Source organism: Thamnophis elegans, chromosome Z (genome assembly GCF_009769535.1).
Source record: "Thamnophis elegans isolate rThaEle1 chromosome Z, rThaEle1.pri, whole genome shotgun sequence".
NCBI classification, from domain to species: Eukaryota; Metazoa; Chordata; class Lepidosauria; order Squamata; family Colubridae; genus Thamnophis; species Thamnophis elegans.
Window position 1 is genome coordinate 1295371 of NC_045558.1, and position 27788 is coordinate 1323158.

The following is a 27788-nucleotide window of genomic DNA, read 5'->3' on the forward strand; positions in this document are numbered from 1 at the left end:
GCCAACATCCCCTTTGCCAACCAGCGGCAGATCCCATTCAACCTTCTTGAGTAACCGGGGTGGCTGGGTGGCTGCATCCCTGCAGGCAGAGCCTGGCTATCCTTAAACTTTGTTTAATAGGTAGTCCTCGACTTACGACCACAATGGAACCCCCCAAATTGATGTTACTAAGCGAGTCAGGTGTTCAGTGGGCTTTGCCCCATGTGATGGCCTTGCTGGCTACCATCATTAAGCGAATCACTACAGTTGTGAAGTGAATCTGGCTTCCCCCTTGACTTTGTTCATCAGATGGTCGCAAAAGGGAATCACGTGACCCTCCTGGGAAGATTGCGACCATCATAAATATCAGCTGGTTGCCAAGTGTCTGAATTTGGATCATCTGACCAGGGGCATGCTGCGACGGTCATAAGTGTGAGAAATGGTCTGAAGTGGACGTTGTAACTTTGGACAGTCACTAATTGAATCGTCGTAGGTCGAGGACTGCCTGTATCCTAATGGGGAAGACTGAATCTGTTCGTGCCAGGCATGGATGGTGGAAATGGTTCCAGAAGGATGTACGGATGTCGCTATGACATTGACAATCGCTATCAGATTTCCGAAACCTGAAAGACAAAACTGACCCCTTCTGTCACCCCCCCCCCACCAAAAAAATCCTCCACTAATTGCCTCTGAATAACCATTTTTAATACAACAGGACAAAATTATTTCATACATTTGGAATAATCGGTGTATCAGCATTAGGGGTTACTGACATTTTTTCTTTTGGCTGCGTGGGAATTTGGCGACCGCAACAGCACGCGCTTTCAAGGGACCCTCCAAAGTTTTCCTTGTCTTCTTGCCCCTCCTTTCTGCATGTCAACAAGAGCCGAGGTGGCGCAGTGGTTAAATGCAGCGCTGCAGGCTACTTCAGCTGACTGCAGTTCTGCTGTTCAAATCTCACCAGCTCACGGTTGACTCAGCCTTCCATCCTTCCGAGGTGGGTAAAATGAGGACCCGGATTGTTGTTGGGGGCAATATGCTGACTCTGTAAACCGCTTAGAGAGGGCTGAAAGCCCTATGAAGCGGTATATAAGTCTAACTGCTATTGCTATCAAATCCGGCTGGGTCTCTGACACAAAGATTGTTCCCCTTTCCAAAACCACAAACGGGCCAATACACAAATACACGGGTGATTTCCAATTGTGCCGTTCTGTTTCTCATTCTGAGCCTGAAAGCTGGCCTGCTTTAACTTGAACAGGATTCATGCTGGCTGGGGAATTCTGGGAATTGAAGTCCACCCATCTTAGGATTGCTGAGGAAACGCTGGCTCTCTGGGTTTGAATGGAGAGGAATCATTACCCACTTATAGAAAGGGGTGTCTGGACCACCCAGATCTAAGGATATTCCATTTTTCTTTGGAGGGGGTGTGGCCAATTTGTGCGGAGTGTCTTCCTGGATCCAGCGCTCTGCCCTTTCCTAAATGGGAGGGCCCTTCACACACACTGATCCTTCTCATGGCTTGACTACTGCAATGCACTCTCTGTGGGGCTGCCCTGGAAGACTATCCAGAAGGTTCAACTACAGCTACTCCTTGATGTATGACTTCAATTGGGTGCAGAATTTTGGTCGTTGAGCAATGCAATGTATTAAGCGGGTCCTACGGTCATTCAACCAAACCTTACTACCCCTCTGGATGGGTTGTTTTCTTGCCAATGTTTCGTGACCCAACTAGGTAATGTCACCAGCGCCAGAAGGGTTTACATCAGTGGTAGTCAACCTGATCTCTACCGCCCACTAGTGGGCGTTCCAACTTTCATGGTGGGCAGTAGGGGTTTTGTCCGATACTGAAGTATTTTCCTTTTTTCTAATTTAATTGACTTAAAAAAAAAATGTCGTAGCATTATTTAAAAACATTTTCATTAGGTTTTCATAAAATCGCCATTACTTGGAACGGGTGGGCGGTTAATTTTTTTTACTATTAACAGAGATACAAAAGTGGGTGATAGGTATAAAAAGGTTGACTATCCCTAGTTTATGTGGTATAAATACGTGGCACGACAAAACCGCGGTCCACTAAAGCGCGCCCGATTAAAGCGCGTACCTGACCGCGGAGAAAAAAGGGCGCTTTAAAAAGTGCTTTGAAAGCAAGCCGATTCACGTAAAGGTAAGGGTTAGGGTTAGGTTTAGGGTTACGTTAAGCGTTAGGGTTAGCGTTAGGTTTAGCGTTAGGTTAAGGGTTAGGTTTAGGTTTAGGTTTGGGGGAGTTAGGGTAAGGTTTTCGCGTTAATTTTAACTTTACCGCTCACAGCGTGATGTTTTCGTCGCGCTGTGATGACGTCAGGTACGCGCTTTCATCGAGCGCGCTTTAGTCTACTGCAGTTTTGTGGTGGAACCGTATAAATAGACCGCAAACACGTTCTAGGGCCGATGATGTTACCTAACCTGGTAATGTGACGTTAGTAAGAAAACCACCAAGCTCAGAAAGCACACCCCCCCCCCCCAAAAAAAAACCACCCAGGATTTTTAAGGAGACCGGACAACTTGTCTGAAATATAGGGTCTCCTGCTTAAGTAGGGGTTGGACTAGATGACCTCAAAGGTACCTTCCAACTCTGTGATTCTGTCATTCTGTAAAGGTCTCCTGCTCAAGCAGGGTGGACTAGATGACCTCTGAGGTCCCTTCCACCTCCAAGTTTCCAAAGGGACCTTGGAGGTCATCTAGTTCAACCCCCTGTTCAAGCAGGACACCCTTAATCACTTTAAGGGTCTCCTATTTGAGCAGGGGGTTGAACTAGATGACTTCCAAGGTCCCTTCTGACTCTGTGATGACGACCTTCTGAAAGAATCTCCTGCTTGAGCAGGGGGTTCGACTAGAAGACCTCCGAGGTCCCTTTCCCCTTATTATTCTTCTGTTTGTTGTGGCTGGATCTCCTCCCTGCCAAGGGGCAGGCTGGTCCCTTTTCTTGCACTCCTGTTTTCGAGAACGGCATCTGACACCCCTTTGAAAGTGGATCTAGGATCAACCACCCTTGGGAAACACACCACACAATTCTCCCAAGAAGCCACCAACAGATTAGGATGCTCAACCTGCCCTTTTGTTTCAGGGTGAATCTCTCTTTCCTCCTCCTGTTTGCAAACCCCCACTCTCTTCTAGCCCTGATGAAGTTCCCTAGTTGGATCATGAAAGGCCTTCAAGAAAACCACCCAGCTCAGAGAGCACGAGGGACCCTGCAGACCTTCTCCTCCTCCTCTTCAATATTCTGGTTATTGCAGCAGATTCGAAATGTGGTTCTTTGGTCAGAATCCAGCCTGCTGGACCCAGAAGAAGCCTACACGCCAACACACAAGTTCCTGTATCGGGGTAAATTCGCGGCAATTTCTCACGAAGCAAAAGTCTCAGCATCCCAAAAGCTTTCCAGGGACCAAGGAACGGCGCAGCTATGTCTGAGGGCATTTTGCAGGAATAAGGGACCCTTTGGCAGACAGGTAGTCCTCAACGTACGACCACGACGGAGCCATGAATTTATGTTGTTAAGCGAGACATTGGTCAAGTGTGTGCGACAATCTTTCTTGCCACCGTTGTTAACTGAATAACGGTGGTTCAGTTAATAACATGGTTGTTAAATGAATCTGGGTTTGCCCTTGACTGTGCAGGTCAGGTGGCCATAAAGAGGGATCACGTGACCTTGGGACACTGAAAGTCATAAATATGAACCCGTTGCCCAGAGTCTGAATTTTGATCACGCGACCCTGGAGACGCTGCAAGGGTCGTAAGTGAGCCTACCTTTTCAGTCCCGTTGTCATTAATGTATGCTGTATGCCAAAGATCACCTGTATTTAGGGATAAACACCACTGGGTCCGCCATTAACATTTGACAAATCGAGTGGGACAATGTTCTCATTTGGATTTTGGGGGTCTTTCGCACTAAGTGTGACACCCTTCTGAAGGGTGTCACAGTGCGAAAACTATGATTTCCCCATTCCAGGCTTGTCATGATGGTCATGGTTGCTCAGCTGAGATACACACACACACACAGGCTGAAACCCACAGAAATGTCCATCTGCTCTCAAGACCAGGAGAAGAACAGATGGCTGTCCCTTGACTCAAAAGGGCAGGAGTAAAAGCTGGAGGATTTTAGTCCTGGAGAAAATGGGGCTTCCTTTCTGAGCAGTGCTGCAGATGAAACAGTTCCGCCGTCTGCAATAGAGATTTTTCTCGCAGCGCTGAGTCTACACAGTTCTGCGCGGAACGCATCCCAAACTGGGTGGCTGCCATGCAAAAGGTTCTTCTCCAGCAATTCTCGTGGCACGCACTATCCAAGGGTCTTTGCCAAAGATGAGATTCTAACAGGAAGCAGCACCTCCTCACCTGTGGCTCCTCTGATGCAGCGTCAGGTACTTCTTCTGCGTGAACCGCCGCCCGCAGTCGGGGCAGCTAACGGGAACCATCTTCGATGAGAGGGACCCCGTCTCCGAGTTGATCCCCGCATCCTTCCTCTTCCTCCCTGCCCCTTGGCCTGCCCTGGGGGCCTTTCTATCTGCCACAATTGGATCCCACTTTCTCCGTAGTGGGGCGCTTCGTGGCAACGGTTCCTCTTTGTGGGTCTTCTGGTGTACCAGCATGATGTTCTTGTTCCGGAAGCGCTTCTGACACTGCGGACACTCATACGGCTTCTCCTTGGCACGGGCCCTTTGCAAGGTGACCCCAGTAGTGTCCCCTGGGGGTAGCTTCTCCCCACGGTGGACCTTCAGGTGACTGTTGAGGTGTTGCTTCTGCCGGCAGGTCTTGCTGCAGAACGGGCACCGGTAAGGCCGCTCCCCGGTGTGCATGCGGTAGTGGATGTTCAGCGTGGTTTTGTCTCGAAAGGTCTTCCCGCACTCAGGGCAGCTGTAGGGTCGCTCGCCGGTGTGGAAGCGCAGGTGCTTGACCAGGTGCTGTTTGTAGCCGAAGCGCCTCCCACACGCCATACACAGGAAGGGTTTCTCGCCAGTGTGCACTCGCTGGTGGCTGCGCACATTTCGTTCCTGGGCAAAGCGCTTCCCGCACTGATCGCAAGCGAAGGGGCGCTCCTTGATGTGCGAGGCCATGTGCGCCACCAGGATCTGCTTGAGCCGGAAGCTGCGTCCGCACTCCAGGCAGGCGAAGGGCCGTTCCGTGGAGTGCGTCCCCTGATGTTTCCGCAGGCTCTGCTTCTTGTTGAAGCTCTTCCCGCACTCCGTGCAGCTGTATGGTTTCTTCGGATCCGGTGGGCAGCGCAGTTGACACTGCAGCTGCATCTTGGCCGCCAAGCTCTTTTTCGAGGAACCGCTGCGGGGCATCATTGGCGGCAGCGGCTTCTTACGCAGGTGTGTTTTGATGTGCCTTTTGAGATCCCCCCGGGAGGGGAAAGCCTTGGGGCAGAGGTGGCATTTGAATGGGCGTTCCTCGGTGTGGGTCCGGATGTGAATGGTCATGGCCACATTGCTGAGGAAGCTTTTACCGCATTCGGGACACTTTGGCGGGTTCATCTTCAGAGTCACCCGGGGAGAAGCTTTGCTTTGGGGTTTGGGGACTGGGTTGGCGGTCCGGGGGCGGCCTTTCTTCCTTTTCTCGGTAGGCATCGCAGGGGGCCTGGTCTCCACTCTGCCTTCATCGCCATCATCCACCATCCGAATGCCATCTTCTGCCGGAGGAAAAAGAGCACCTCATCACTGGGGGCCAGGGAAACATAATTACATTTCTCCCCCATTTTGTCTCAACACCCCCCACCCAAAAATGGTTACCTAGCAACGTACTCAAAATCTTAGCATGGAAATGGCAGCATCGATACCACCAACACCCTTTGGCTTGTCTCTTTTTTAAGGTAGTACCCGAAGGGTATCGGCGGCCATCAAAAATCAAGGGCCCTGTGCCTTTAAGCCCCATTAGATGTCAATCAGGCATCTGTGGCTGCCATGTTGACTTGAGATTGCCTCTCACTAATCTGCAAACCAAATGATATCACCGGGATCTCATTCTCAGCAGACCAACTATGATTCCAGAGAATTTTTTGCAGGGGTGGTGGTGGTAGGGGTAGGCTGAGTTACTACCTATTCAGCCAAACCGGTCCAAACTGGTAGGAACTCACCTCTGGTTTTTAGTCATATGCCAGGGTTCACCAACCCACAACAGCAATTATTCGCAAAAGCACCATTCCAAAAAAGAGTTTGTTTCACATTTTTTGTTATTGTCACAGGTCATTCTAGAAGACCTAGCCCCACCCGATTGGCCCGCATTTTTTTTTTAAAAAAATCAATTCAGGTAATCCTTGACTTACGACTGGAATTGAGCCAATCGTTTCATTTAATATATTAATAACTACTAATGAATCTATTAGTAATTTAAGAGCCACTGTGGCACGGTAGTTAGAATGCAGTGTGGCAGGCTAATTCTGCTGACTGCCGACTGCCAGCAGTTTGATGGATCGAGTCTCACTAGCTCAAGGATTTGGATTTGGATTTATTTCATTTATATGCCGCCCTTTTCCCCAAAGGGGACTTAGGGCGGCTCACAATTCGGTCAGGGAAGGGGGTACAGACAGGGGATAAAAAGACAAAACATAACAATACACAATTTAAAAACACACAACAGTCATACCATTCAAGGAGGGGGGCAAAAGCTCTTTAGCCCCAGGCCTGTCGGAACAGCCAGGTTTTAAGGGCTTTGCGGAAGGCCTGAAGGGTGGTGAGGATTCGAATCTCCACGGGGAGCTCGTTCCAGAGGGCCAGAGCAGCCACAGAGAAGGCTCTCTTACGGGTAGTCGCCAGTCGACACTGGCCGGCAGATGGAATTCGGAGGAGGCCTAATCTGTGGGATCTGATCGGTCTAGCAGAGGTAATTGGCAGCAGGCGGTCTCTCAAGTAACCAGGTCCAATACCATGAAGGGCTTTATAAGTAACGACTAGTGCCTTGAAGCGTATCCGGAGACCAATAGGCAGCCAGTGCAGCTTGCGGAGGATAGGTGTTACGTGGGTGAACCGAGGTACACCCATGATGGCTCGCGCGGCTGCATTCTGGACAAGCTGAAGTCTCTGAATGCTCTTCAAGGGCTGCCCCTTGACTTGGCCTTCCGTCTCTCGGTGGTCGCCAGATTGTTGTGGGAAATAAGCTGACTCTGTGAACCACTTAGAGAGGGCTGTGAAGCAGCGTGTAAGTCTAAGGGCTATTGCTATTAATTTCTGTTGCTAAGTGAGATGTTTGTTAAGTGAGTGTTGGCCCATTTCACAACCTCGTCAGAAGGTCACAAAAAGGGATCGTGGGACACAGCAAACCATCATAAACGTGAATTAATTGCTAAGTGTCTGCATTTTGATCTCATGACGAGAGAGATGCTGCAGCGGTTGTATTGTGAAAAATCCCCCTTTTTTTCCCCAATCCCCTTTTTTACTGTAAGCTTGAATAGTCACTAAATGAAGCGTTGTAAGTTGAGGACTATCTGAACTCTAGGAATGACAATTTTTTCTTGTTGGTAAAAAAAAAAAACACAGTAAGCAATTCTGACCCAGCCACTGGCCTCGGGCATCTGTCCATTCACACGGCTTCCACAATTCTCCCGTGACCACGTCCTCCTTCCGTTCAATTTGGTTGATAATCCGTGGCTTGACGGGCAGGGGTCCTGCTGGAAAGAGAGAAGAGCAAAAAGGTATTAACCCAATCCATGTCTATTTTGGTCCCCAGAGCCCAGAGGGAGGGGACGCTCCCCTACCTAGTCTCCCTCTGCACTCAAACGGGGTCTCCCGAAGGTACTTTTTCCAAGAAGGAACTGGCCTTTCTTGATTTTTCAGAATCAGTCAGAACTGAAGAAGCTTCTCGAATGAGAAGCAAAACCTCTTCAAGAACAAAAAAAAAACCAGTCCAGTTGCTTCTTGAAAAAGTACATTTAGGGACAACCATGATCTGGATATCTGAGACTCTCCACACACACTCACTCAACCAAACTGGGAGATTCAGGGAATGGGAGTGGCTGCTAGGAACTGGGACTTTTCCTAGTTCTCAACAACAATGGTAAATGGGATGGGAGAGGCCAATGCCGTGACGAGACAACGCGCGATCTCAAAGCTCTGAGATCGCACTCGACACTTTTATTGCTGGGGGGTTCCAACGGACCTAAATCATCCCGAAGAGATGGTGAACAGGAAGATTACATCTTGCTGATCTCGGGGATAGCGCAAAATCTCCAAGAAAAGCAAGGCAAAAGTCTTCTGCTGGCTAATTATTTCTTGACTTAACTACAGTTCATTTAATGACCGAAGTAACAACGGCACTCAAAAAAGTGACATGATCATTTTTCACCTTATGACCGTTGCATCCTCAGGGTCATGTGATTTATATTTGGATGGTTGACAACCGATTTACATTTATGACCATCGCCGTGTCGTCACCGACCTTCACGGGGGAAATCGGATTGACTTATTAGCAGATTTTTATTATTATTTTTTCCCTTCTACACCTTATAGTCATTACATCAACATTGTTATGTCATCATACCTATACATGTATATAATATTTTGCTTCTATATTTACAGACTTTATACACAGTTCTATATATTTATTTATTTTATATATATATAAATATTGGGTTTCTGTCTGGATGGTCTCTTGTGACGAGCCGAAGGATAGAGAATGGAAGTGTGACCTTCCTCCCATATTGGGCATACCAGGGGTTGTGACTTTAAATATATACCTTTCACCCTGGCCTGGCTGATAAGGAGTCAAGTTCTGTAACTCAATGGTTAACACATCTGCCTAAGAGGCAATAGAGCACAGGTTCGATTCCCAGCAAGGGTATGGCTAGCTGATGAGAGCTAAATAGCTTGAAATAGATCTATACTAGTGTCCCTTTATTTATTTATCAGCACAAATAAAACACTAATATAACAAAGGCAACAGTAAAAATATTGGGTTTCTGTCATGATGGACTCTCGTGACGAGCCGATTGACAGATAATGGAAGCAGTTAGCTTCCTCCCATAATTGGGGCTTACCAGGGGTTGTGACACTAAATATATACCTTCTTCCCTGGCTTCAGCTGATAAGGAGGAGACCTGTGGCTTAATGGCTAAGACGTTTGCCTAAGAAGCAATACAGCACAGGTTCGAATCCCAGCAAGGGTATGGCTAGCTGATGAGAGCTAAATAGCTTGAAATAGATCTATACTAGTCTCCCTTTATTTATTTATCAGCACAAATATAAAACACACACACACACACACACACACACACACACACACATATATATATATATATATAGGCTTAATTAATTTTATTCTTGTTTTGCAGCCATTTGTACCAATTGTTCCAAATTTCATAATATTCCGACTCTTCTTTATCTTTTAATTTCAATTTCAATTCTTTATTTTGTTCTTCCTTCAAATTTTTAGTTATCATTTTAGTCTTTTCTCTATTAATCTTTAATCCCGCTACATCTCCATATTTTCCTAGTTCTCGCCTTAAGTTATTTCCTGTTTCTAGTGGGTCTTCTATAATGAATACCAAATCGTCTGCAAAGGCCTGGATTTTATATTCCTCTTTTTTAATTTTAGTTCCTCTTATCTCCGAATTTTGTCTAATTCTTATTGAAAGACTTTCAAGCGTCAGGATGAAGAGCAGAGGTGATAGTATCCCTGCCTTACTCCTTTCATTATTTTAAAGGTCTCTGTACTTTCCCCATTTAATAATATATTTGCCTTTTGGATGGAGTATATTGTTTCTATTAATCTTTCAAATTGGTCCCCTAATTTCATATTCTTAATTTGTTGTATCATGATTTCCCAATTTAAATTGCTAAATGCCTTCTGTGCATCCAGAAAGACAAGTGCCACTTGTTTCTCTGGATGCGCCTCATAGTACTCTAAAATATTTGCTATTATTCTAGTGTTATTCCTGATTTGTCTTGTTGGGAGAAATCCATTATGGTCTGGATGTATATAGCCATTTAATAGTTTTTTCAATCTCTCTGCTATTATTGTTGTGAATATTTTATAGTCGGCATTCAACAACGAGATTGGCCTATAGTTTTGAATCTGTTTTTTATCTGCACCGTCTTTAAATATTAATGTAATATGTGCTTCCCTCCATGAGTCTGGTATTTTTGCTGTCATCAGTGCCTCATTATACATCTCCAACATCAAGGGTTCTATCAATTTGTTCAATTCATCGATTATTTTGTAGCATTCTGCTGGGAATCCATCTGGGCCTGGCATTTTATTATTTTTCTGTTTCTGAATCGCCTGTTTCAATTCTAGTTTTGTTATTTTTTTTGACAATATTTCTTTCATATCTTCTGCTATTGTCAAGGCTTCTTCTCCATTTAAATATTCTTTTATTTGTTTTCCATCTACTTGTTCCCCTTTATACAGATTCTCAAAGTACTTGTATGCAATCTTTTTCTTCCCTTCCATTGTATGTTGTAGTTCACCAGTTTCCTCTTGAAGTTGATATATTAATCTTTTTTCTCTTTCTTTTCTCAATCTATATGACAGCCACCTCCCTGGTTTATTTGCTTGGTCAAATAAGTTTTGTTTTGTTAGTTTTAGGCCCTTTGCCATTTCTTCCTGGTCTAGTATATTTAATTTATGTTTTGCTAACATTCAAGGAAACCGGATTGACCTAATGACAGTGCAACTCACTTAACAAATGCAGTGATTCAGTTAACAAATCTGATTTTAAAACCCACAAAATGGGGCGTAACAAATTTCTCACTTAGGAACATAAATTTTGGGCTTAATTGTGGTTGTTAAGACTTTCCAAAATCTAGAGAAGGGATTGCTTGTTGGATAGCCCCATAAAGTTCTAGGCATTCTGCTTTTCTAGAAGGAGCCAGAGAAACTGGACCCATCCAGAGAAGGAGAATTGAGGAATGTGGGCACCAGAACTGACTCCCATGGAAAGATATTGGATGATGTGGACATATGGAGGCCGAGAGGAGATGATTGTGAAGAAGGCCTTCCTCTAGAACATCAAAGAACTTCCCCCAGAAGAAAGTGAGGATCTCTTCCAACTTGTCCTAGTGCAGAATAATGGACATAATGTGAAGGGGTTCTGGGTTCTCTTTGAGCTTGGTGGTTTCCTTGCAGACGTTTCATTCCCAAACTAGGTAACATCATCAGTGCTAGAAGGGAGTGGGATTTGCGAGGAGGAGGAGGAGGAGGAGGAGGAGGAGGAGGAGGAGGACGACTGTGGGATGCTTGCTGCTCTCTGAGCTTGGTTGCTTTCTGGTAGAAGTTTCATTACCAAACTAGGTACTGCCATCAGTGCTAGAAAGGAATGAGATATGTTCTCTAGCCTTACTCCTTTTTATTACTGATGACGTTACCTAGTCTGATAATGAAATGTCTGCAAGAAAAGCAACTTCAGAGAGCACCAAGTACCCCAACAGTCATCCTTCTCCTCCTCCTTTCCACAAATCCCACTCCTTCCTATCATGTGAAGAAGTTACCTAGTTAGGTCATGAAACATCCACGAGAAAACCACCAAGCTCAGAGAGAACCAGGGACCCCACAGTCCTTCCTCCTCCTCCTCTTCCATTCCACAAACCCCCTTCCCTTCTAGCATTAATGTTCCCTAGTTGGGTCATGAAACATCTGCAAGAAAACCAAGCTCAGAGAGCATAAGGACCCCAAAGTCCTCCTCCTTCTCCTAGCCTTGATGATGTTCCCTAGTTGGGTCATAAAACATCTGTGAGAAATGCTCCAAGCTCCGAGAGCATCAAGGAACCCACAATTCACTGCTTTGTGCCGGAAGTGAGATTCGAGGATCTCCACAACCCCCTCTGAAGGCTCAGAGCCGAGGTGGCGCAGTGGGTAGAGTGCAGTACTGCAGGCCACTTCAGCTGACTGCTAGATCAGCAGTTCAGCGGTTCAAATCTCACCGGCTCAGGGTTGACTCAGCCTTCCATCCTTCCGAGGTGGGTAAAATGAGGACCCGAATTGTTGTTGGGGGCAATATGCTGACTCTGTAAACCGCTTAGAGAGGGCTGAAAGCCCTATGAAGCGGTATATAAAAATCTGCTATTGCTATTACTCTTAACCCACCCTTCATTTCAGAGTGGCTGGGCTACCAGTCGCATCCTCCACACCCGGGGTGGCATTTGGAAGACAGGCTCGATCTCACGAGCATCCTGATGTCTCCTTCGTCGGAGACGGAGGGGGTCTCTCAGCCAAATGTTCCCCAGCCAGAAGACTTCTAGCTTCCGTCTCTTTGGTGCTGAGGAAGCCATGGAGATAGTCGCCACAGCCTTGGCTAGGGCAATAGAAGCTCCGCCATCGGAGGCACCCCAGCAAGAGAAGGTCGACGGCATTCAGTTCTTGCTACTTGAAGCATCCACTGTTGGAGACCCCCCGAAGCATCCACTGTTGGAGACACAAAGCTGGGGACAAGGAGGACCCTGGGAAGTCACTTACCCTCTTCCCTCCAGGATCTGAGCAATGAAGTCGTTCTTACCCAAGGACAGAACCGCCTCGTAATTCTCCATCATCACCGCTTGGTAGAGCTCCCGTTGCCACTCGCTTAACTCTTCCCATTCTTCCCGGGAGAAATAGACCGCCACGTCCTCAAAAGTCACCTGCGCCAGCAAAGAAACAATCCCTGGATTGGAATCCGGGCCCTGGAAGGACCCCACTTTATCCCTACGGATGACAATCCGCTTCTCATGCGGAAGAACTTTGGGCTCTGGTACTTGGCTCCATCATAGTCACTGCGAGAAGGATCTCAGGGGCCTTGTGCATAGGCCCACAACCCTTCGGCCTGTGGCCCAGTATCACAGGGCGACCAGTTTGAAACCAGACCAGGGGAGCGATGGGCATATATAGATGGATAGATATTGTATCATAGGTGATAAATTATTGATAGATGGATAGATAGATAGATAGATATTGTGATATATATAGATAGATAGATAGATAGATAGATAGATAGATAGATAGATAGATAGATAGATAGATAGATAGATAGATAGATATAGTGAGATAGCTAGATAGCTAGATGATAGCTGGATAGATAGATAGATAGATAGATAGATAGATAGATAGATAGATAGATAGATAGACAGACAGACAGACAGACAGACAGACAGATATATTGTGAGATAGCTAGATAGCTAGATAAATAGATGATAGCTGGATAGATAGATAGATAGATAGATAGATAGATAGATAGATAGATATTGTGAGATAGATAGATAGATAGATAGATAGATAGATAGATAGATAGATAGATAGATAGATAGATAGATGATAGATATAGATATTGTGAGATAGCTAGATCAGTGTTTTTCAACCACTGTGCCGGGGCACACTAGTGTGCCGTGACATAGTGTAAGGTGTGCCGTGGGAAAAACACTTTATATATAGTCAATATAGGCACAGAGTTAATTTTTTTAAACATTTTCTAATGGTGGTGTGCCTCGTGATTTTTTTCATGAAAAAAGTGTGCCTTTGCACAAAAAAGGTTGAAAAACACTGAGCTAGATAGATATTCTGAGTTAGATAGCTAGATAACTACGGATATTGTGAGATAGATAGATAGATAGATAGATGGATGGATGGATGGATGGATGGATGGATGGATGGATGGATGGATGGATGGATGGATGGATGGATAGATAGATAGATAGATAGATACAGATATTGTGAGATAGATAGATAGATAGATAGATAGATAGATAGATAGATAGATAGATATTGTGAGATAGATAGATATATTGTGAGATAGATAGATAGATATAGATAGATAGATATTGTGAGATAGATAGATAGATATTGTGAGATAGATAGATAGATAGATAGATAGATAGATAGATAGATAGATATTGTGAGATTAGATAGATAGATAGATAGATAGATAGGTTTGATACAGAGAGATAAATATAGATACTGATTGTGTGTGTGAGAGCGAGGGGAGGGAAACAGACAGACAGGAAGTTGATGACTTTGTTAACAATGAACTGGATACTGTTCTGTGTGATAGGGATGAACATATTATTGCTGAATAAAGTGTTGTTGAATTGAAACCTGGAAAACGAACCAGCCCAGACTTGTATGATTCCGTGGGCCAGGAATGTTGGCTATCAGGTAACAGTGGAATTGTAACAGTGGGAGAATACGTGGAATAACGGTTGAATGTTTACCACGACATTATAATTGCAAAGGCAATTTTGATACGATGATGCACCGTTGGTACTTAACTCCAGATCAATGGTCACGAATGTAGACAGGTACCGCAAAGGAATGTTGGAAAAGGAAACTATATTGCTTACTATATTCAGGATTTTCTGCATTAAGATATGAATTATACACCAACGATTCTTTGCTTTATCACACGTCCACCATAGATGATAAAAAGCAAAGAATCATTGGAGTAGAATTCATATCTTAATGCAGAAAATCCTTCAACTGAATATAGAAGAAAACCAGAGCCTTTTTTCTTTTGGGTTGAATGCAGAGGTGGGTTCCTACCAGTTCGCACCTATTCAGTAGAACCGGTTCGTCAAATCTACCGAACCGGTTAGAAGAGGTTCCACCAGTGGACCCGGAAAGCAGGCCACACCTACAGAAGAGCTTCCCAAATTTTTTTTGAAACCCACCACTGGTCCTTGGATATGATTATTCTACACTATCATGCTCATATTTATAAAACTCAGTGCCTCTGTGAAAAGTAAGGATGACTGCTGCGTTTGTGGTGCAATCAGAACATTGCGTGTGTTGAAGTTGTTTTAACGCAAGCCAAAGAAGCCTTTTAAAAAGCAAGTTTACATCATATTCTTATGCATGCCAGTGCTGTGTGTGAGGTAATTTAAGGTGGTTCTGACAAGTGTCATCGGCATCTTCATATCCGGTCACATGGGCGGCAAGCCACTCCCATCTGGTCACATGGGTGGCAAGCCACTCCCACAAAGGAGGCCACACCCACAGTGGGTTCGGACAATTTTTGAAACTCACCACTGGTTGAATGGAACAAGACTGGGGGGGGGGGAACATTCGAAATGCTGACGTTATATTCTTTGACGGCACGCTATGCACAGAAATGGAAGGTCACCTCGACTCCCAAGATGGATGATGAATAGCTATAAAAACTGAAGGAGTTAGCAGATAGCCCAAACTGACCATTTTGATCAAAGAAACAAAAACAAAAAAATACAAATACTTTCATTTCTATTCGGAAGCCACTTATGGACTTTTTTCTCGAGGTGGGAGGCGGGGGGAATGAGTCGTGGATTTTGGCTTTGACCGATTAGATCAGCGGTGGGTTTCAAAAAAATTTGGAACCTACTCTGTGGGTGTTGTCTCCTATGTGGGAGTGGCTTGCCGGCCATGCGTTTTCTTTCTTTCTTTCTTTCTTTCTTTCTTTCTTTCTCTTTCTCTTTCCTCCCTTTTGTCTCTCTGTCCCTTTTTTCTTTTTTTTCTTTTATCTCTCTCCCTTTTTCTTTCTTTTTTCTTTATTTATTTATTTATTTCTTCCTTTCTTTCTCTTTCTCCCTCTCTGTGTCAGTCTGTCCGTCAGTCTGTCCGTCTGTCTCTGTGTGTGTGTGTGTGTGTGTTTGTTTGTCTGTGCGTGTGTGTGTGTGGCAGTGGTGGGTTTCAAAAACATTTTGGAACCTCTTCTGTAGGTGTGGCCTGCTTTCCGGGTCCACTGGTGGAACCTCTTCTAACCGGTTCGGTAGATTTGACGAACCGGTTCTACCGAATAGGTGCGAACCCACCTCTGCATTAGATATAGATTTGTTGTTACAGAAATGGCGAGTTTGTATTATTATGAAAAAGTAAAACATTGAGGGTAGATCTTCATGGCCGTATTTTGCTGCCCCAAAGGAGTCGGAAGTCAATACCTTGCCCCCCACCCCTTGCTTTACCCCACTCGTAACTTCCCTTTTTCCTTTCCTAATTTCCCAAATCGTTACTTTGGCATTCTTTTTGTATGTCACATTATAAATGAACAGGGACGTGCAGTCAGGGGAGGCAGGGCCTCACCAGTGTCATCCTGAAAAGAAAAACAAAATTAAAAGGAAAAAGGCAGAGGTAGTTGCTGCCAGAGTCACAGTGGATGACTCTGCTTAGTGCTTAACTGCAGGAGGAGGCGAGAGAACCACGTGCCTCCTTTACTCCATCTTTACGATCACTCGAGCAGAGTTAAGCAAGGGTTAAAAGGCGAAAAATTCCTTATGCAAAGGAGGCACGTGGTTCCCTCGCCTCCTCCTCCTGCTCTGGCAGCATCAGCTTTTGCCTTTTTTCTTTTTACATTTTTTACATTTTCATCCTGGCGGACAAGAGAAGAGTTGAAATCCTCTGTGACACAGCTGGAAAAGGTATGTGGGTCGGAGGGAGGGAGAGGGGAGGAATACAAAGTTATTGTAATTTAATTTGTAAGCAATTTTTTTATTGTGGGTAATTTGTGTGTGTGTGTTTCTTTCTTCACGTCACTCAAACAAACTCTCTCTCAATTTGAGAGAGAGTTTGTTTGAGAAGAGAGGGAAGGGGGAGAGGCAGAGAGGGGCAGCCTTGTTTGAGAAGAGAGGGGCAGCCCGCCAGCAGAGGTGGGTCTTTTACCTGCCTCTGCTGGCGGGCTGGTGCTTTCTTTCTTTTGCCTGCTGTGCCCCCCTTCCCTTTCTCCTCTCCCCCCCACCGAGAGCCTCGTCCTCCCCCTCCTCCTCTCCCCTTTCTTCGCCGGCTGCTGCCTCGCCCCCTGCCTCCCCTGTCCCCGCCGCCCTCTGTGTCCGACAGAGGCATCTCGCGTCTATATCGGACATAAACGTGAGACGCCTGTCAGGGACAGGGGCGGGGATGTTGCTTCTCGCCACTGCCGCGCTCCGCTACCTTGTCCCCCCGCTTCCTCCGTCCCCGCCACTGTGTCCGACAGGCATCTCGCGTCTATGGCGGACATAAACACGAGACGCATGTCGGGGACAGGGGCGGGGACGTTGTTTCTCGCCGCCACCGCGTTCTTGCCTCACCAACCGTAATCCTCACCGCACGTCACTGGTAGGTAGGTAGGTAGGTAGGTAGACAAGACATAGAGAGCTAAATAGATGGGTGGGTGGGTAGGTAGATAATAGATAGTTAGATAGATAGATAGATAGATAGATAGATAGTTAGTTAGTTAGTTAGATAGATAGATAGATAGATAGATAAGATTAGAGAGATATAGATAGATATACTATAAATGGATAATTATATGATAATGATAAATTATTGAAAAATTAGATGATAGATACATAGAGATGATAGATGGAGGGAGGGAGGGAGTGGGGAGATAGTTTGCTGACTAGATAAATATATCTATATTTATATATCTATATAAATATATTTATAAATATGGATGGGTAGACAGGTAGATGTGTCCTGTAAGCCATCTTGAGTCACCATGTGGAGGAGGCAGTAGTATACACTTTCTAAATAAATAAATTAAGAGAGAGTAAGACTGACAGACACATGTAATGGATAGGGAGATAGAGATGAATGGATGGATAAATATAGAAGGATAGACAGAATACGATGAGAGAAAGAAAGAAAGACAGAAAGAATAAGAAACACAGAGACAGAGAAAGAGACAGAAAGAGGGAAAGAGAAAGACAGAGAGAGACAGAAAGAAAGAGAGATAGGAAGAGGGGAAAGAGAGAGAGGGAAAGAGAAAGACAAAAAGAGACAGAAAGAAAGAGAGATAGGAAAAGGGAAAGAGACAGAATGAGGGAAAGAAAGAGAAAGAGGGAAAGAGAAAGACAAAGAAAGAGGCAGAAAGAAAGAGAGATAGGAAGAGGGAAAGAAAGAGACAGAAAGAGGGAAAGAGACAGAAAGAGGGAAAGAAAGAGAAAGAGGGAAAGAAAGAGGAAAAGAGAAAGACAGAGAGAAAGAGACAGAAAGAAAGAGACAGAAAGAGGGAAAGAAAGAGAAAGAGGGAAAGAAAGAGGAAAAGAGAAAGACAGAGAGAAAGAGACAGAAATAAAGAGAGATAGGAAGAGGGAAAGAAAGAGACAGAAAGAGGGAAAGAAAGAGAAAGAGGGAGAGAAAGAGACAGAGGGAAAGAGAAAGACAGACAGACAAAGAGACAGAAAGAAAGAGAAAGGAAGAGGAAAAGAAAGAGACAGAAAGAGGGAAAGAGAAAGAGGGAGAATAATTACATCATCATAATTTGCGAGGAGAGAGGCCTACCTTTTGGGCCCTATGAGGATGGGGTCCTTGGGGAGTGGAGATTAACCAAAAAGATTACGTAATCCCCTCCCGAAAGGAAAATTTCACAGCTTATTCGCAGCTGCGATTGCCCCACTCCCACCCCACCCGAGGCCACCCACACCCCAAAACCTCTGCAGCCCCCAACAACTCCCTCCAAAGAGAAATCCATAACATTTGAAAGCGACTTCAAAGCAAAGTATCCCACGCTTCTCTTTGAAGCCTGAACTCCGCCTCTCTCCGCACCCATCGGGGATGGGGAGGGCTCTCTAGGGCAGAGGGAGGCTCTCTGGGGCTGGGGCTGCCATTTTGGCTTTTGGGGCTTTGGGGGGGGGGACACCCCCCTCTGCCCACACCTGGGAACTAGCCCCCCCCCCTTTCCCTCCACCCGGGCGGGGAATCAATGGCCAATCATTGGCCCTTTCACTGCTGCAGGGGGATTTTTCCCAGGCCGCCAGGAGGGCGGAGGGGCTGGAAACCCCCGGAGGGGGGGCTTCAAAGGGGAGAAAGCCCCCCGGAGGAGGGAGGGTGGGGCTTACAAATGGCGAAGCCGTGAAAGTGGTACTTTCACTGATGCAGCCGCGACAATAGTGCGGAGGGAGCCCCGGAGATCCCCAGGTCTATTCGAGGGGGGGGGGTGTTTATTTTTGTTAACCCCCCCCCCCTTGATGCATCCACCCACCCCACCACCAAGGCCGGGGGGGGGGGTGTCCTCCCCTTGGAGAGGATCATGGAAGGGTTTTTTGGGATTTCCCCGGGGGAGGGGGGGTCTCCTACCTGCCCGGGACGGGGTCTGGGCGCCTCCATGGCGGGGGTGGTGGCGCCTCTCGGCGAGAACAAAGGCGGGGGTTTTGGGAAAGAGGGGGGGGGGGGACTCGGCGACACCGCCCCGGCTCCGCCCGCTGGAAGGATGGCCGAAGAGGAGGAGCGGCGGGAGGGCTCCGGTGCTGGCGCCCGCGGGCGGCGCTGGGAAGGGCGGCGCTGCTTTCGGGGAGGGGGTTGCCAGGCGCGTTTCGAAACACACAACACACACACACACACCCACACACCCACCAGCGTGGTCTGGAACATGGGACTTGCGGGAATATAGGCTGCTCTAAGTATCGATCTCTGTCTCTGTCTCTCTCTATATGATACGTATGTCTATTTGTCATTTATCATCTATTGCTCTCTTTCTCACTATCTGTCTATCTTTATCTACCTCTCTTTATCTATTTATCATCTCTTTCTTTCTATGTCTATCTATCATTTATCATCATTCTATTGCTCTCTTTCTTTCTCACTATCTATCCATCCATCCATCCGTTTATCTCTTTCTCTCTATTCATCTATTTATCACCTTTCTTTCTATGTCTTCTATATAACTTTCTTACATTTATAATCAATTTCTCTCTTTCTTTCCTCCTTTTTTCTCTTTCTCTCTCTCTATATATATATACGTGTGTCTGTCTATCTATCTATCATTTATCATCATTCTATTGCTCTCTTTCTTTCTCACTCTCTATCCATCCATCCATCCATCCATCCATCCATCCATCCATCCATCCATTTATCTCTTTCTCTCTATTCATCTATTTATCACCTTTCTTTCTATGTCCTCTATACCTTTCTTACATTTATAATCAATTTCTCTCTTTCTTTCCTCCTTTTTTCTCTTTCTCTCTCTCTCTCTATATATATACGTGTGTCTGTCTATCTATCTATCATTTATCATGTATCTATCTTTCTCAATCTATCTATCCATCTTTATCTGTTTCTCTCTATAGTTATCTGTCTGTCTGTCTATCTATTTAGCTATCTATCATTTATCCTCTCTCTCTCTCTCTCTCTCCTCAATTATTTTATATATCTGTCTCTGTCTCCGTCTGCCTGCTCCCCTCCTCTCTCTCTCTTTTTCTCATTTTTCACACTTACAACCACAGGTTTAATGCGACACGAGAGCTCGGCCAAGATTAAGCCCTGCCTTATTGATTTTCAGACAGTCCTAACCTTACAACCGCAATTCAGCCCCCGCCCCATTTTCATCACTAAGTGAGACAGCTGTCAAGTGAGTTTTGCCCCCATTTTACAATCTCTCGGGCAACATTTGCTAAGTGAATCGCTGAAACATGGTTGGTAAGCGAATCTTGTTTCCTTCCCTTTTTGCTGGTCGGACGGTCGCAAAAGCGGATCACGTGATCCCGGGGCAACGCCGCCGTCATAAAGCCGAGTCAGTTGACAAACGTCTGAATGTTGATGCTGCAATGGTCGTGAAAGTGAGACATGATCCTAAGTCATTTCCCCCGCCCCCAGGGACGGCGTCACTTTGAACAGTCACTCAATGTACCTGTCATAACTCGAGGACTAGCCATATTTGGCTTTTCATGCAAAAGTTCTCCCACGGACAAAGGTGAAGAGGCTGGTTAAACATTACCGCATTAAGCAGAATTTGAACAAATAAACAGATTGGGAGCCAAAAAAATGCGTCGGTTTTATTTAACGACAGAAAATCCAGAACTCACCGCTTTTATTTGGCGTTCCAGATACAATTTGTCCCCCCCCCCCCAAAAAAATTGAAGAGACATATGAACAGAGCAGCCATCTTGATTCTTGATGCTCTGGGGATATGACGAGGAAGGATTTAATGTCCTGATTCTCAACCTTGGTCATTTTAAAAGGGGAGGACTTCAACTCCCAGAATTCCTCAGCCAACATACAGGCATTGAAATCCATCCTTCTTAAAGCAGGCCATCTAGGGGATTCTGGGAGTGGGAGTCCTCTCCTTTTAAAGCTTTCTGGGTGGGGGATTCTGGGAGTTGGAGTCCTCCCCTCTTAAAGCATGATGGCTGGGGGATTCTGGGAGTTGGAGTCCTCCCCTCTTAAAGTGATCAAACACTGATTGAATGAAATATTTCCGCCATTGATGAAATCTCCCATCATGCTGTGGGTTCCCCAAAAATCCACCTTGGATGGGCAGAGACCCCCAAACACATCAGGCAAGAGCACATTCCCACAATTACGTTGCGGGGCCCCGCACTTGATTCTTTCTTCTTAACTCTGGAGCAGGAAAGATTCCAGAGACTGTCGGGGGGGAAAAAGAAGTCAAAATAACACAGTCAGGATATATAGGCAGTCCTCGACATACGACCAAAAGCAATCTTCAACATTTATGTCACTAAACTTGCAGCTATGACGATCCACTGGGAGTCCTCGGCCTTACGACTGTAATTGAGCCCATGATTTATGTTGCTAAGCGAGAGGGTTGTTGAGTGAGTTTCTCACCACCATCATTAAGTGAATCACCACAATTATTAAAGTTAGGCATATGGTCATTAAGTGAATCTGTCTTCCCTGTTGATTTTGCTCATTGGAAGGTCTCAAAATGGGATCGTGGAACTCCGGGATGCTGCGACCGTCATAAATGCGAGTCGGTTGCCAAGCATCTCAGTTTTGATCACACGACCACGGAGATGCCACAATGGTCGTAAGTGTGAAAAAAGGTCAGTTTTTTCAGGGCCGTTGTAACTTTAAATGGTCACTAAGTGAACCATCGTAAGTTGAGGGCTGCCTGTATGAGGATCACAGGTAGTCCTTGACTTATGACCACAATCGACTGACAATTTGTGTGGCTAAGTGAGACAGTTGTTAAGTGAGTTTTGCCCCCTTTTACAACCTTTCTTGCCATGGTTTAATGCAACACAAGTGCTTGGCCAAGATTAAGCCCAGCATTGTTGATTTATAGGGAGTCCTCGACTTACAATAATTCATTTAGTGACTATCTGAAGTTACAGCAGCCCTGAAAAAAGGGACTTAGGATCAGTTTCCACTCTTACGACCGTTGCAGCAGTGAAAGCAAACCATGGTTTAAGGCGACACGAGAGCTTGGCCAAAATTAAGCCCTGCATTATTGATTGACAGCTGGTCCTCGAGTTATAACGGTTCATTTCGGGACCATTGGAAGTTGCAATGGCACTGAAAAAAGTCCCTTATGACAGTTTTTCACACTTACAAACATTGCGAAAATCCCCCCTGGTGAAGTGATCAAAATTTGGATTCTTGCCACCTGACGACATATTTATGACGGTCATAGCCCTCATAGCCAGGGGTCATGCGATCCCGTTTGGCGACTGTCTGATGAGCAATGTCCCCAGGGGAAGCCTGAAAGCTCTCACCTTTTTGCCTGCTGTGGGGTGGGTCATTGGAGTCTGAGAATGCACCAGAAAGGGGGGGTGTCCGTTGGCACTGGCTTCTCTCACCTGGCGGGGGGGCACCTTCTTCTCTCTTCCCCTGCGGAGGACTCTGGGGGGAACCAAAGGAAGGGGGAGGAGATGCTCACAGGGTCCTACCAGGATTTGAGAGCCGGAGAGCCGCCATTCCCATACCACAGTGAGAGGACCCAAGGTTAGATATATGAAAATAAGAGCAAAACCCCTCGCCCTTCTAGCACTGAGATGTTAGCTAGTTGGGTCATGAGACGTCTGTAGGAAAACCGAGCTCAGAGAGCACCAAAGATTCCGCAGTCTTCCCCCCCCCCTCCTCCTCTCCACAAACTCCACTATCTTCTAGCACTGATGGTGTTACCTAGTTTGGTCATGAGTTGTCTGCAAGAACCCTACCAAGAGCCTAGCAGTCCTTTCCCCCCTCCTTCTCCCCCTCCTTCTCTTCCCCCTCCTCATTTTCTTCCTCCCCCTTCCCAACTCCGCAAATCTCCATCTCTCTCAGCACTGATGCTGTTCCCAACTTGGGTCACGAGACGTCTGCAAGAAAACCACCATGCTCAGAGCGCCCCAACGACCCCTTCAGTCCAAGAACTGCCAACTTTGGAGTCCAGCTACCCATGCCTGCTGCCCTGTTCCACCCCAAAATCCACGCCCCACCATGCCAAAGACCAGTTCCCCAGGTTGAATTTGAATTTAATAAAAATTTTATGCCGCCCAATCCCGTAGGACTCCGGGTGGCTTACAAATACAAGAATAAAATAAAAACTAAAATATAGAAAAAGAAAAGATAGATTTAAAAGCAACACACCATACACTCAGTCCTAGATGGGGCTGGACCTCATTATGGGTTCAACAGCCCCAGGCCTGCTGGAACAGCCAGGTTTTAGTGGCTTTTCAGAAGGCCGAGAGAATGGGAAGGGTCCGGATCTCCGCGGGCAGATCATTCCACAGGGCCGGAGCAGCTACAGAGAAAGCCCTCCCCTGGGTGGTCGTCAGCTGGCATTGCCCGGTCGACGGCACCTGGAGGAGGCCCAGCCTGTGAGATCTTATAGGTCATTGGGAGGTATGTGGCAGGAGGCAGTCCCACAGATATCCAGGTCCTAGGCCATGTAGGGCTTTAAAGGTGACAACCAGCACCTTGAAGCGCGTCCGGAGACCGATGGGAAGCCAGTGCAGCTCGCGGAGGATAGGTGTAACATGGGTGTATCTAGGTACACCCGATATCGCTCGCGCGGCTGCCTTCTGGACTAACTGTGGTCTCTGAACACTCTTCAGGGGCAGCCCCATGTAGACCACATTGCAGTAATCAAGCCTTGAGGTGACGAGGGCATGAGTGACCATTTGAAGTGCCTCCCAGTCCAGGTAGGACCGCAACTGGTGCACCAGGCGAACCTGGGCAAAAGCCCCCCTGGTCACAGCTGACAGATGGTGTTCTAATGTCAGCTGCAAGTCCAGGAGGACACCCAAGTTGCGGACCCTCTCTGAGGGGGTGCAGAGTTTCACCCCCCAGGCTGAGAGATGGAATATCTGGACCATCCTTGGGGGGCAACATCCATAGCCACTCGGTCTTGTCTGGATTGAGTGCCAGCTTGTTTACTCCCATCCAGACCCTAACAGCCTCCAGGCACTGGCACATCACTTCCACTGCTTTGCTGAGTTGGCACGGGGCGGACGGATACAGCTGGGTATCATCCGCATATTGGTGGTATTTGATCCCGTGCTGGCGAATGATCTCACCCAGCGGCTTCATGTAGATGTTAAATAGGAGAGGGGACAGGACCGAGCCCTGTGGCACCCCGTATTTAAGGGGCCTAGGGGTCGGCCTCTGTCCTCCGACCAACACCGACTGCGACCTGTCAGAGAGGTAAGAGGAGAACCACCTTAAAACGGTGCCTCCCACTCCCACCTCCCCCAGTCGTCACAGAAGGATACCATGGTTGATGGTATCGAAGGTTGCTGAGAGGTCAAGAAGCACCAGGATAGAGGAATGTCCTCTATCCCTGGCCCGCCAGAGATCATCGGTCAGCGCGACCAAAGCAGTTTCGGTGCAGTAACCAGACCTAAAACCCGACTGAAAGGGATCTGGATAATCTGCTTCATCCAAGGTCCGTCGGAGTTGAAAGGCCCGTGGGAGGAGCAGCGTTGCCCCCCAAAGCGCCCAGCCCCACTCACCACGGTGTTCATCAGCCCTCGGCTCAGAGCTGAGAGGCTACATAACCGGTAAGGTCTCCATCGCTTCCGTTGGTACTGGGTGGTCCGGATTATTCAGACGGTTGCCCTGCTGCCCTCACCATCGCCGCCCTGCAGGATGGAGAGGTCATAGAGAGGACTTGGCTGTTTTACAAGGGCCCCCTCCCTCCCTCGGGGTCAAATTCAGCCCTTTTTTGTCAGGCATACACTTCCGTCAGAATAGAACTGGAAGGGACCTCGGAGGTCTTCCAGTCCAACCCCTGCTCGAGCAGGAGATTTTTACTGAATTAGAGAATAATAGAGTTGGAAAGAACCTTGAGCTCATCTAGTCCATCCCACAGCTCATGCAAGAAACCCTTACAGAATTGGAAGAGCTGAAAGGGACCTTGGAGGTCTTCTAGTCCAACCCCTTCTCGAGCAGGAGACCTTTACACAATTATAGAATAATAGAGTTGGAAAGAACCTTGAGGTCATCTAGTCCAACCCACAGCTCATGCAGGAAACCCTTACAGAATTAGAAGAGCTGAAAGGGACCTTGGAGGTCTTCTAGTCCAACCCCTTCTCGAGCAGGAGACCTTTACACAATTATAGAATAATAGAGTTGGAAATAACCTTGAGGTCATCTAGTCCAACCCACAGCTCATGCAATAAACCCTTACAGAATTGGAAGAGCTGAAAGGGACCTTGGAGGTCTTCTAGTCTGACCCCTGTTCAAGCAGGAGACCCTTACAAAATGACAAAGGGACCTTGGAGGTCATTCAGCTCAACCCCCCCCCCCCCAGTTGAGCAGGGCACCTTATACCATTTCCGACAAGTGGTCGCTCAGTCTCTTCTTGAAAACCTTCAGTGTTGCAACACCTGCAACTCCTGGTGGCCAGCTGTTCCACTGGTGAATGATCCTCCCTGTCCGGAAATTCCTCCTTAATTCCAGGTTGCTTCTCTCCTTAATGAGTTTCCATCCATTGCTCCTTGTCCTGGCCAAGAGGTCTATCGAGAAATTGAGATGAGGCCTACATTCCTATCCCCAGATTGTACCAACCTGTGTCTCCCCGTTTTCCTCTTCTCCCTCTTCTCCATCTGACAGGTCAGCAAAACCCACAACAACAACAACGGTGGCAACCCAGACCCACAACAGCCAGGACTCCATTCTGGAGGACCACCAGAAGATCTTTCCGAGAACTTCCCTTCAGCCTGGACATCTGCTGGAAGAAGCAAAGAGGGGGAGCCCAGGCGCCTTGGAGGACTGTTAAAAATTAACCAATATCCTACAGAAAGGATTAATTTGGATGGAAGAGGAATTCAGGGATGGGACCATGGAAATTTTCCACTTGACCTCCAGAAGTGAAAGGCCACTCGGTGGAAAAAACGTGGCCTTCAGAGCAGGAGATAATGGAGGAGGTGAATCAAGGAAGTCTGGACTTCAGAAGGAGAAAGGAAGGACAAGGGGGTCTTCTAGTCGAACCCTATTAAGAGGAGACCCCATACCATTCTGACAAATCTTCCTGTCCAATTTTTTCTTGAAGGCCTCCAGATATGATCTCTCATCTATGGAAAACTGGCTTGGTCTCTTTACGTGGTTTGATCTCCAGACCTACAGGTGGATCATTTCAGATCCCAGATGTGGAGGAACCTTCAACCTACTCAGGGGAACTATGGGGGGAGCGAGAGAGAGACCAGACCAGGTTTTCTACGGTTTCTGGAAGATCTTCATGCAATGAAAAATCTTCCGGTCCAATCTGTTCTTTTTTTTTTTTTAATTGAAAATTTTAAAAACAAAACTTTTACAAATATTTACCTCCCTCCCCCTACCCTCCCCCCAACCCCCCCCAGCCTCCCCCCCCCCCGTTCCCAAAACCAATACAGGGTAAAATTCTTTAACAAAGATATTCTAACATAAACTTTAAAAAAAGAAAGTTAGCATCATCTTTCATTTGAGCTTTAACTCCTCTTTGCTAGGCTAACTCCAAACAGATTATATCATTCCTTGTTTCTTCAGTCATAAACTATCTGGAATTTCTTTCTTTCTTTTTTTTAAATGTTGGAGATTCAAAAGTTTTATTTTCTTTTAAAACAAACATTTCATCATTCCTCAATCAGTAAGACATCGGAGTACAATTTTTTGTGTGTCAAAATAGTTCTAGTTTATCACCAAATTCTTGTCTAGCCTAATGCATATCCCACCCTCCCTCCTCCTCCCCCCAACCCCCCTCCTCCCCCCCCCCGACTTCCCAGAACAAGGTATGGATTTTTAACAAACACAGTCTAAAATCTATTGAGAAAAAAGAAATAAAGAAATTAATGACATCTCTACATTGATCTTAGCTTCTTCTTGCTGAGCTAACTTTAAACAATTTAAATCATTTCTGATCTTAAACATAGGCTAACTGGAATTTCTTGGTCCCGTATTTATTTTGTATATAGTCAATCCATTTTTTCCAGTCTCGTTTATATCTCTCATTTGAGTGATCTTTAAGATATGCCGATATTTTAGCCATCTCGGCTAAGTTTGTAACTTTCAATGTCCATTCTTGGATTGTAGGCAAGTCTTCCTTCTTCCAGTATTGCACCACCAACAGTCTTGCTGCCGTTATTAGGTGCAGAATCAAGTTAATCTCTACCACTGTAAAGTCAGTACATATACCTAGTAAGAATAACTGAGGAGTAAACTTTATCCTTCTTTTAAAGATATTTTGCATAATCCACCATATTTTTATCCAGAATGCCTTAACCTTTTGGCAGGTCCACCATATATGAAAATATGTAGCATCGAGAGAACCACACCTCCAACATTTAGGCTGTACATTCGGATACATACAGGGCGGGGCATAACCTTTTCCTAGGGGGTCACAGCAAGATCGACAGCAGTTTACAACTTCCGCGACACCTCATTTTAAAGCCCATAAAAAACTGAATTGAATGAGCTATTAAATGTTAAATTTGCTTTAAGAATGGCTGGAAAATTCAATTCGGAAGAACAAAGGATCATTGACAGAATAAAATGCATTGCCTTTCGAGAGCCTCGCGATGCTGGAGCCAGATCTCAATTCGCCAGATCTCAATCCGGCAGAGAACATTGGGGCCATAATTAAGGATGAAGTGGAAGCTCTGATGATTCAGGAGCAAGGTCAAAATCGATATTTGGTTGAAACTTTGAGAATGAATTTGGAAACTGTGTTGAAAAATCTGGAAAATCGAACGGAACTGTTTGAAGATTTGTTGTGTTCTTATCCACCTCGTTTGAATGCT

General features: G+C 46.2%; 2 protein-coding genes and 1 long non-coding RNA gene across 6 annotated transcripts in view; 1 reads left to right on the top strand and 2 right to left on the bottom strand.

Moving 5' to 3' along the window:
• Nucleotides 1–606, top strand: part of LOC116520557 (SCO-spondin-like) — a 122258-nt gene extending 121652 nt beyond the window's left edge. The window contains exon 106 of the mRNA XM_032234806.1: nucleotides 524–606. Coding sequence (XP_032090697.1) covers nucleotides 524–606 — 83 coding nt within the window. The remainder of the gene's footprint in view (nucleotides 1–523) is intronic.
• Nucleotides 607–3536: 2930 nt separating this feature from the next.
• On the bottom strand, nucleotides 3537–19039 carry LOC116520588 (gastrula zinc finger protein XlCGF57.1-like). 4 transcript variants are annotated; one of them, XM_032234852.1, is made up of 4 exons: nucleotides 18931–19039; nucleotides 12437–12557; nucleotides 7511–7615; nucleotides 3537–5641 (listed from the first exon to the last, which is right to left on the bottom strand). In XM_032234852.1, the coding sequence occupies exons 1-4, from the start codon at nucleotides 18958–18960 to the stop codon at nucleotides 4344–4346; spliced, it is 1554 nt and encodes a 517-aa protein (XP_032090743.1). In that variant the 5' UTR covers nucleotides 18961–19039; the 3' UTR covers nucleotides 3537–4343. The 4 variants fall into 4 exon arrangements, with proteins under 4 accessions (XP_032090743.1, XP_032090742.1, XP_032090741.1 ...); XM_032234851.1 differs by having other exon boundaries at nucleotides 3537–5638; nucleotides 7499–7615; XM_032234850.1 differs by having other exon boundaries at nucleotides 7499–7612; nucleotides 18931–19038.
• A 1573-nt stretch (nucleotides 19040–20612) lies between these two features.
• On the bottom strand, nucleotides 20613–25423 carry LOC116520610. Its single transcript, XR_004256807.1, has 3 exons — nucleotides 24525–25423; nucleotides 22305–22431; nucleotides 20613–21213 (listed from the first exon to the last, which is right to left on the bottom strand). It is a non-coding gene; the product is annotated as an uncharacterized LOC116520610 (long non-coding RNA).
• Nucleotides 25424–27788: the final 2365 nt, after the last annotated feature.